This window comes from Syngnathus scovelli, chromosome 1 (genome assembly GCF_024217435.2).
Source record: "Syngnathus scovelli strain Florida chromosome 1, RoL_Ssco_1.2, whole genome shotgun sequence".
NCBI classification, from domain to species: domain Eukaryota; kingdom Metazoa; phylum Chordata; class Actinopteri; order Syngnathiformes; family Syngnathidae; genus Syngnathus; species Syngnathus scovelli.
The window spans coordinates 26,414,600-26,425,092 of NC_090847.1; the positions used below are offsets into that span (position 1 = coordinate 26,414,600).

General features: G+C 44.2%; 2 protein-coding genes and 1 long non-coding RNA gene across 3 annotated transcripts; 2 read left to right on the forward strand and 1 right to left on the reverse strand.

Moving 5' to 3' along the window:
* lgi2a (leucine-rich repeat LGI family, member 2a) lies at positions 1-5,068 on the forward strand. The gene is made up of 8 exons (XM_049735368.2): positions 1-275; positions 436-507; positions 1,508-1,579; positions 1,647-1,718; positions 1,832-1,903; positions 1,972-2,138; positions 2,544-2,708; positions 2,852-5,068. The coding sequence occupies exons 1-8, from the start codon at positions 109-111 to the stop codon at positions 3,667-3,669; spliced, it is 1,605 nt and encodes a 534-aa protein (XP_049591325.1). The 5' UTR covers positions 1-108; the 3' UTR covers positions 3,670-5,068.
* tm4sf5 (transmembrane 4 L six family member 5) lies at positions 4,948-10,132 on the reverse strand. The gene is made up of 7 exons (XM_049736182.2): positions 9,306-10,132; positions 9,009-9,089; positions 8,766-8,908; positions 8,503-8,695; positions 7,081-8,422; positions 6,197-6,290; positions 4,948-6,130 (listed from the first exon to the last, which is right to left on the reverse strand). Exons 1-5 carry the CDS (start codon positions 9,477-9,479, stop codon positions 8,405-8,407), a joined length of 609 nt encoding a protein of 202 aa, XP_049592139.1. The 5' UTR covers positions 9,480-10,132; the 3' UTR covers positions 4,948-6,130; positions 6,197-6,290; positions 7,081-8,404.
* LOC125978689 (uncharacterized) lies at positions 6,327-7,536 on the forward strand. The gene is made up of 2 exons (XR_007485122.2): positions 6,327-6,427; positions 6,873-7,536. It is a non-coding gene; the product is annotated as an uncharacterized lncRNA (long non-coding RNA).
* Positions 10,133-10,493: the final 361 nt, after the last annotated feature.

The window sequence follows — 10,493 nt, forward strand, 5'->3', positions numbered from 1 at the left end:
TTCGCTGCGGTCCGCAACTGCGTCGCGTGGTGCAGGGTGGAAACGCGCCAGCCTGCCTGCTTGATTCCGTTCCGAGTCCCGCATGCCAGTCCAACAGCAGCAGCAAGGATGCCGCCGATAGGAACATTTTGGCTCGTCCTTTGCGTGTGCCTGTGCAGCAGCTTGGCGAAGAAGCCTGCTCGCTGCCCTTCAACTTGCAGCTGCTCCAAGGAATCCATCATTTGCGTCGGCTCCTCTTCCGTCCCCAGGATGAGCCCCGGCGACATCATTTCTTTGTAAGTACTCGCCGTCCTCCGAGCCCGCGCCAGCTAGTTGACGCAGTCGCAAAACACGAGTGCAAAACGAGTAAATCAACATTTGAGCAGACTTATTTGCATAAATGACAGAATAGGTTATATATTTCCGTGCTGACACTTTTTTATGTTGTGTTTGCAGGAGTATCGTCAATGGCACTTTCTCAGAGGTCAAAGAGGCAATGTTCTCGCACATGCCGTCACTCCAGCTGCTGTAAGAGCTTCTCTTTTTTATATATCAGGCACGCGCACAAACATTTTGGGAGGCAGGCGCTCAACCCCTCAAAAATTCCATACATTGCTAAAATTGACTAATGGGAAAAAAAACAAGCAGGCATAGGGAGAACATGCATGCTAACCGGACGAGCGCCGGGACACCTCAAACCAGGATAAATCTTTTTTTTTTTTTCTCATTTTTAACCTGTAAGATGTAAAAAAAATAATAGTAAATGAATAAATTATATGTATACATTAGAAAGGGGTAAAGGTGTAAAAATTAATAGATGAACAACTATTAAATTAACAAACTACAAATTTAAATACCTTGCATTTTAATAATTGAGTACTCGTCCAGACATTTTTTAACTAAACATTGTTCAAATGGTGTTTAGTTGTTTTTTAATCACTGAACAAGACCAAATAAACCAAAACAAGTTAACAGTAATTAGGGCAAAATGTATTTTTAATCTACTTAAATGCAAATAACGTTGTCTGATTATCAATTACTCGATGGAGTATCAATAGAATATTCAATTCTAAAAATATTTTATATGACAGCTTGGAGAAAGTTTTTTGGTTAATGGAATGAATTTAAAATAAATATATACAATATAATAAAATTAATAAATAAATAATAGACACTTTTTTTCATCCAGTGTAATGGGGCAGGTGCTTGAGCACCACCTAGTGGCTATGTGTTCACATGCCTACAAAAAACAAAAGCAGGATCCTGAGAGTTTTGTGAACTTCTAGTATGAAGCCCAGGTTGTTTTGCAGCTTGTGCATGGAAGGCACGGGCAGATTTATTGCCTATTAAAAGCTATTCCAAAGCTTTTAGAAGCTTTTAACACCTCAGCAAGTATTGAAAGCACAAAGTCTTTGGCTTGCCACCGCTAGTCATCAATCTAGCTAAGTGCTGCTAACAGAGTGTGACGACAGCTTTAACGTCACAGCACATGCATTTCCAATGAAATTTGTCCTTTCATATTTCACAGGCTTCTCAATTCCAACTCACTTACCACAATAAGGGATGATGCCTTTTCTGGCCTTCCGCATCTGGAATACCTGTAAGTGGAAGTGAAGGTTCAATCAGGTTAGTAAGCGTAAACTGAGCAAGTTGTTGTTCTTGGACAGGTTTATTGAGAGCAACAAGATCGAGACCGTCTCCAAATATGCCTTCCGAGGACTGCGGGACCTCACGCACTTGTATGTTCCTCGCTTTAGATTTGGCTAATCTGGATTTGTTTACCAAAGAGTTGACAGCAATGGAGGCTTTAGGAATTGTTGTGTTTGGTTGTTTGTCTGGCTTGTGGCCACAGGTCGCTAGCCAACAACAAAATCAAGGCGCTGCCTCGGGACCTCTTCAATGAGCTGGACTCTCTCATCGAACTGTGAGTTTGTCAATATTTTGATATTTTTGCTTTGGTGACATCAAACATCAGCGGTCATCTTTCCGCAGGGACCTGCGAGGCAACGCCTTCCAGTGCGACTGCCAAGCCAAGTGGTTGATGACGTGGTTGCGGAGTACCAACGCTACCGTGTCCGACGTGCCGTGCGCCGGGCCGGAGGACGTCCAGGACAAGCGCCTCAACGACATGAGTTTGCAAAACGAGTGTATCTCGACAGGTGAGAAATAAAAATTTAGATCATAGGATAAAGTTCATTAAATGTTTTGATGTGTCTTCATTGCTACCGATACATTTTACCAATCGAACTTTGCTAGCTCTGATTGAGCAATCGTAGGATGGACAAATGTTTACATTACGCTAGCTGGACCCTTGAGACAAATTTTAAATGTGACTGGACAAAGAACCAGTTTCTTGTTTTTATGGCATGAGCTAGCATAACGCGAGTGTTATAGCGTCGCTAACACAAGCGAGCTCTGATCTTTGGAACCAAACTGAGGGCTGATTTAAAGCAGAAACACAAAAATGCCTGCAGTGAGATAAAGCTCAAGTGAGCCTCCCGCGACCAGATCGAGGCGTTGGTGCATGATGACTCAGCATTGACGATGACGATTCCCTTTGGCAGATTTCATCCTGCATCAAAGCATGAGCTCAGAGTCGTTGTCCGTCGACACGTTCAGCTACAAGAACGACGTCTTTGTGGCGGTCGCCGCTCCCGGCGTGGAGAGCTGCATGGTCCTCCAGTGGGACCACATTGAAATGAACTTCAGGACTTACGATAACATCACAGGTGAACATGGCAGTCCAGCGTGACGAACGAGATCAAGCACTGGTTTTGCTGGATTCACAGGAATGCCAACGCCTGAAGATTCTTTGGTTTGTGCCGTGAATTGGAGTCCAGCATCGGTTCTTCATTTTCTGTAATTGTTTCAGGTCAGTCCATCGTGGGATGCAAGTCGGTGGTGATCGAGGACCAGGTGTTTGTCATCGTGGCTCAGCTCTTCGGCGGCTCGCACATCTACAAGTTTGACGAGGACCAAAGCACCTTCACCAAATTCCAAGACATCGAGGTGTCCAAGATCTCCAAGCCCAACGACATCGAGGTTTTCCAGATCGGTTCCGACCGCTTCTTCGTGATTGCCGACAGCTCCAAAGCGGGCCTGTCCACCCTCTACAAGTGGAACGACAGCGGTTTTTACTCCTACCAGTCCCTTCACGAGTGGTACCGCGACACGGATGCCGAGTTCTTGGACTTGGACGGGAAAGCGCACTTGGTATTGGCGAGCCGCTCGCAGGTTCCCGTCATCTACCAATGGAGCCGCACCAACCACAAGTTCGTGCTCCAGGGCGAGATCCCCGACACTGAAGACGTAGTGGCCGTCAAGCACTTCCGGATCAAGGACGAGCTCTACCTGGCCGTCACGCGTTACATCGGGGACTCCAAAGTTCTGCATTGGGGCGCCAAGCAGTTCTCGGAGGTCCAGGCGCTACCATCGCGAGGCGCCATGATCCTGCAGCCCTTCTCCTTCAAAGAGCGCCACTATCTGGCCCTGGGAAGCGACTACACCTTCTCGCAGATCCTCCAATGGGATGAGCAGCAGAGCGTGTTTGAGCGCTTCAAGGAGATCTACATCCAGGCACCGAGATCCTTCACCGCCGTGTCCACGGACAGACGGGACTTTGTCTTTACGTCCAGCTTCAAGGGGAGCACTCAGATCTGGGAGCACGTCATCGTGGACTTGAGCTCGTGAGTCACTGGGCCATATTGCAATGTTAAAACTACCCAAGGTCTTCCGCGATTGAGGAGCGACATTTCGGGATTTAGCGGAATTTTCACAAAATTTTCAGTATATTTCCAGGACGTTAGCTATATTACCGAACACGAATACGTTCAAATATATTCGCAAATTAGTTCGAACATACTAGAAAGATTTGTTCAAACGTACTTGGAGCTAAATGCTACATAAGTAGCATGCTACATAAATTGCATTTTACCCATAATGCCACAGGCGTGCAAGTAAAAAATTGTATTTTGTTTTTGTGTTAGTATTTGGCCTACAGTACACCAAAATAAAACCATAATATGGGTAAAATGCTACGTTTGTAGCATTTAGCTCCAAGTACATTTGAATTTATTTGCCGAACAATTAGAATTACTCCAAATTGGAAGCTCCACGCTTCCGTGATAAAAGCTTACGCAATATCATTTAACGATGCGTCGTAATTGAATACAGCTAGAACGGTGTTTAAAAAAAAAAATCCACCTAGCCCTTTTTTCATAAAAATGACAAAATATTTTTTGAACCAGCCAGTTTGAATCGAATGTAGAACAGCAAAGTTTGAATATTAAATTTCTGGATTCATTGCGTTCCCCGCGCTCTTTGTTCTCGAGTCTGGACGTCGTCCGTGCATGTGACGTCAGAATGCACTTTGCATGTAGGCGTCGTGCACCCAACTCAGTCGCCCTGCACTCTGCATTTTTGATCGAGGAATAGCCTAAATATTCAATTATACTTAAATAACATTTTTGTGTTTTTAATTTTGATTATGATCAAATTTACTTAACTTAGCTCGCTAACTTCCAAGTCTGTAAATTCCTGCTTTCTTGCCGTTCATTTCTAGAAGGTTTTGAAAATTTCTAACAACCCCCACGCGGAGTTTATAAATTAAATAGATTTTTTTCAAACGTTGATGTGTGATTAAAAATGGACAGAAAGGACTATTTGTCTTTTTCTGGCCACATTTGAGCTCCAAGCTTTTGTTTGGAAGCATGTGCGCGAATGTCCCGTCCGTTGCCTTCTCGACACGTGACCGAGCATCGCATCCCTTTTGCAGGGAAAATCTTGAAGCACAAACCTTTAAACTGCTACCAATGTTGCATTTGGGTTTCGTAGCCTGCCGATCAAACAAGGCATCGCTCGACCATGAGCTGAATGTTAATTTGCAAATGACACGTTCATCCCCCACCCCCTAAAAAAAAAAAAAAAAAAACTTAACATGCCTGGCCATCCGAAACAGAACTCAACAGCTTTATGTAATAATGTCATGTTTGAGCATTTTGTAAGAGCATGAACACAAATATGTGAAGCGAATGAACATCCATCCAACCCGTTCAGAATGTCAACGTAACAATAAAAGCCTACATTGCAAGATGGGCTCTTTCTCCTCCATCATATCTATAATAATAAGTTGGCCATAGCCACACACAAATAACAAAAAAATAATCACACACATCCACACAACAATTAAAGGCAACACAAAAGATACTGAAGTTTTAAAATACAATCTTTGTATGTCCATGGCGATGCATTATCATACATTTTTATTGAATGTGGATATCGTTGGCCTCATTTGTTAGGCAGGAAAGTCTTAAAAAAAAAAAAACATGTATGGCATTATAAGAGCTCCATACACAGGTGTTAAAAAAAAAAAGACCATAGCTCGTAAGGCATTAAAAAAGCAAAAAAACGAAAGAAAATTTGCCTTTCTGTTTGTTTTATGAAATATTGTACTTAATAGTAATCTAATGGCGTGATGAAAAGAATGTAAATAGCGAAACCAATTTAAAGCAGCAATCTAATTCAGCGTGCTGCGCCTTCCGGCCTTGACCACCAGGAGGCAGCACTGTATAATACTTATGTAGACACAAGCAAAGAACATGACTTTGAATATGCTGTAATGTTCCGAATTTTTCGTAGAGGATAAAGAATATATGCCTGTGAGTATTGTCGTGTTATTGTCGTGCTTCTAAACCCGCAGCTAGCAACGCTAATCGTTAGCATGGAAATAGCGCTTCGTATTTTGCCCTCACTTTGCCATCACAAAGTTTCCAAAACACAAGGTGTAATTCTGCCTTTGTTTTTTTTGTTTAGTTTTTGAGTAAACATTAACTGGGAGTGGCACGAAATAGCTGGAAGCCTCTTTTTTTTTTCAGATGTTATTCACTAACTGCCAAACCGCCGCTTGTCGTAAAGAGTGAAAGCCTTCACTGCCACCATACGGCGCTTGGTCGGGACACGGTTGTCGTGAAGCGCGGACGCACGCGTCCGTCAGCGTCGCCGGCTCAGTTGGTAGCATCCACTGCGTTGACATTGCTGTCCAGCTGGTGTCGAAAAGACATCCTAGCTTTGGAGGAGAAATAAACGTGGGGTCCCCGGGCGAGGCCGTCGCTGCCGCACGACGTGCTGGAGGCCACGCGGAGGTTCCTCTCCTCTTTGGGTGACAGCAAAGGCAAGTTTAGCCAAATGTTGAGTCTGGATCATCAAATGAGTGTCTCACCTGTCACTGAGGGGAAGCCTTTGCTTTTGCAGCGCTCTTTGCAGTGTTTGTAGAAAGGGAAACATTGCAGCATCTTCACACCCATTGTGCAAATCTGCAGAAAATAAAAGACAACAAGCCGGTAAGTTCAGCCTGTCCGAAAATGCAACGCTGAAAAGAAATAGTTCACCAATTTTGAATCCGCTTTCAGGAGACGACACTCGCGAATCGACATGTTACATCATCAGCCAGGTAAGATGCTAAGCCATTTTCTGCATGGTTTAGGTTTACCTCACATTACCATGTCGAAAGATGATAACTATGCTGGTCATGGTGTTTTGACACGATATAGAGAAGTGCTAGTAATTTCCCCCATGGCTCTCTTTCCATTTTACAAACCCGTGCAGCTGGATCGTCTCAAGCTTGTGTGACCTAAGAAGTGCCAGGACTACAAATTCAGATTAGCAAATGAGGTCACATTGCAGAAACGGGCCAAGAGCCAATGTGGGGCGCCACCGGACCTAATTAAAACTGTGGCTCAAGACTGTTTTCCACAAAACGACCCATCCAATGTTTGTTGGAAAAAGGCTTGTGGGAAACGATTGCGACATTTCTCGCGATGCATAATAATTGTATTTACTCTTTTCTCACTATTAATAAGCGCAAATAACCTAATGACGATTTTTTTTTCTTGCAGGGGTCAGCTGAGACTCGGATTTTCTTTCTCCGGACGCGAACAATGTCCCCCTCATCGCATGTTTCGCAACATCTTCCACTTGCCAACGGTAAGCTATAAGCACCCCCAAGCATGATGAGCTGAAGAGTCTCGATAATTTCCAAAAAACACAACAGAGGCTTCTAAAATCATCACACTGGATTTTGCAAAAATAATCCAAAGAACCCACCTGAGTCCAAGCGAAGTGTTGAGGGAGCGGGATGACTTGCGAGCCACCGGTGGAAAGCGTCCTTGTGTTCTTTGCACTCTCCGAGAGAACTTTAAATAGCTGGCCCCAGGCGGGGGAGGAGAAGTCTGCTCCCTCCCGCCCCCTTGCTCTTCCGTCTGCGCTTCAAGCTTTTGCTTTCATCACATCGTCAATGCGGTACAACCAATTTATTTCTAAAGCAATCATGAGTTATATCTCTTTTGTTGTGCCTTTAAATTCCCAGGAAAATAACTTCTGACAAGTTTAAGAAGCTTCATTCTTGTTGGCAAACAAAAGTTTATTTGAATAAGTTTTTTTAAACCTGGTAACAACCGAATAAAATGTCTCCAGTTCTCGATTTTTTTAGTTTCCAAAAGTTCCTGTGGGTTCCCAGTAATGATGTGGATAATAAATGTATATTTTCACCCTTTGCTGAAATGTGGCGTAATACAACAGTTCTAAGTTTGCCGACGTCAAGAGAAAAAGTGGCTATGCTGTCTTGAAAAAAAATTAACAAAACAAAAATAACACATTGACCACCCGCTTCAAAATATTGGTTAATAAGTGTGAAAACCGGACAGAAGTTCAACCATCAGGTTAAAACCGGAACAAGTGAAAAGTAAATCGAGCATTCCGGCTGATACCGGCTTCCAGAAAAGAAGAGCACAGTGTCGGACTCGCCAACTTGTTACGTCATTCTTGTATTTGAGCCCGCGCGTTCGTTTCCAAGCCAACAAGTATGTCACTTGTCCTTTTCTTACTATATTTACACTCGAAGGTTACAAAGCTCACAACTGCCACCGTTTGACAACAAATGCTTAAAGGCTTAACTTGCCGCTCCTCCTCCTCCTCGACGTCGAACCTTTGTCCCCGTCTGAACACCAACAATCCAATTAGCTGTAGAAGAGGACGTTTAATCACATACGAGACGCGTCTGGCGGCGAGCTCATAGTGATTCATCATGTTTGAATGTTTTGCAATTGGAAAGTGAATTAAACAAGAAGCCAACGTGATTTATTTGCAATGCCGTTGCATGATTCTTCCACTGGGTGTCGCTATAACACTTGGTCACGCATGAGATGTTGAACTTGATAAATAATCGTTCATGTATTTTTACATGGTACAATAAAAAATATAGTTGGAAGAAATTATAGTTTTTATTCCCCCAAATATTTCAAAAACAGTCCTTTTACAGCTGTAATTTTAATAGCGTGATTTTTTTTTTGCCGATAGGTGTAACAATAATAAAAATCTGTCGAGAAGAAAATCCCGATCTGAGAATCCCTTTGCATCTCAGCAGCGGATTTCACAAGCCGCTTTCATCCTGCGACAGAGAACAAGAGTTAGCTAGGGTGGGGAAATCTGTGTAAGGAGTCTCGCTCCAGGCTCCGATGTCTCGCCTACCTCCTTGCTCTCGCGACAGTCCCCGCAGATACAGCCCAGGCAGCCGTTGAGCACCTGAACGCCGCACAGCGCCATCTGCAGGACGCTCATTGCCAGCAGGATGGAGAAGAGAACCACGTGCCACATCACCGCATTCTTGGGGTACTGGCATATGTCCCATATGGCCTGGTTCACCAGGTAGCTCTCATTACCCCTGGCAGGAGGAGCCCGTTTCCATGAGCTTTCGTGATCCCTCAAATCCCGCCAAAAGAGCAGGCACTCACGTTCCGAGCTCCTCGAAGGGATACTTCCAAAGGTCTCCCTCCACGCGACACTTGGGGCCGATGGCCAGGCCGGCCGAGGCCACGCTGCAACAGTAGATGCTGCCCAATAGACCGAAACCCGACGAGAACACCGAGTTCAACATCTGGTGAGATGAACCCGGATGTTAGCTGCTTCCCACCCCCGTCCCCTCCCATGTTTGCCTTTGCTCGTTATCTAATGGCGCTCTAATCTCAAGCACTCACCCGGCAGCGGTTGCCGCAGCAACCCTTTCCGCAGCAACCCTTGCCCCCGGCCCTGATAGCAGAGCAGCTCGGGCACAGCATCTGAAATCAGAGAAAATTGGGGGTCGAAAATGTTAGCTGGACCTCAAACGCTTTATGGAGACGCACTTGATGAGTTTGATGCCACCTTGGAAAAGTTCTTCTCAATACCAACCAAGTCAGTCATCACAAAATTCTTTCTAATAATTTTCATCAAATTCTTGACGTCATCCTGCCGAGAAACCCTCAAAACGACGACGTTTTTGCCGTGATACTCACAAAGAGGCCTCCGCCGATGAGACCGCCCATCAGCCACACCTGCAAGGAGATCTGATTGTTATCCAGACGTTTGCCATCGGGGAAGAATAGCAAGAGGTTGGCGATCATGCAGATGAAGGCCGAAGGCAGCAGGATCAGGCCCACCAGGCGGGCGCACTTGCCCGTACAACACATCCCTGCTTGGCTTTCCGCGGCTTTGCTGCCACAATCACGAGGCGGGCAAACCGAGTGCGTCACTCGATGAAAGTCAAACACATCCGAGCGGAAGCAAAGACAGGGAAGGAACAAAGGCCACCGAGGGTAGATGCGCGCTTTTCTTTCCCACCTGTGATAGGCTGCTGATTGTGTTTTTTTTTTTTACAGCAGCAGATTGAATGAATTATTAATGATAAGTTATTCATCATTGTCAAAAATCAATGCAGAGCTGATAAAGAGAGCTGTTATTTCCTTTTACAACATTTCACAATTGTAGTTTCGGAGGGGTGACTTTTTATTATTGAAGTATTTTGTCTTTGTTAATCCATTTCATCATATCATTGAAGTATGGAGAGGATGTTTTTTTGTTTATCCATCCCAGATTTATAAGGCTGTGAATTTGTTGGCAGTGTAGTTTCTTACGTTACATGTTTTCAGTTGACTTTAGTAGTAACTGTTGCGGTTTTTGTTATCAATATTTCCTCATCTTTCTGGAGCCAAGAGTAATTTTATGACCTGACAGGCCTGTTCTCAAATTACTCCTTTGAATTCACCTGCCTGTGGCATTTTCGTGTTCCTATCTTTGCGCTATGGGTGCCGACGTCACAGCCAAGCGCAGGTTAAGTGAGTCAAGTCGTTTAATATGAAGATTTCAATTACGTGTGTGTGTGTACGAGTGTGTGTATGTGTGTGTGTTTTTTTTTTTGGGGGGGGGGGGGCGTCATACGTCATAGCGCTGCTGCACTTGGTCAATCAACGTACCTGCATGGCAGCCATGTTTGTAGGGGCAATGTTCCCATTAAAGGTGTTGCATGGACTTGGAAATTAAGTTACAAATTGCTAATTTATCAACTCATTTAATGGTTTTTGTATTGTTGCTGCCAAAACGCCCTTTCTTAAAACAGGATATTTGTTTAAATAGCAGCGACAAAAAAATAAATAACTATAAACTATAATTCCCACTTCCCCAGTTCTGACTGTGCTACATTTTGC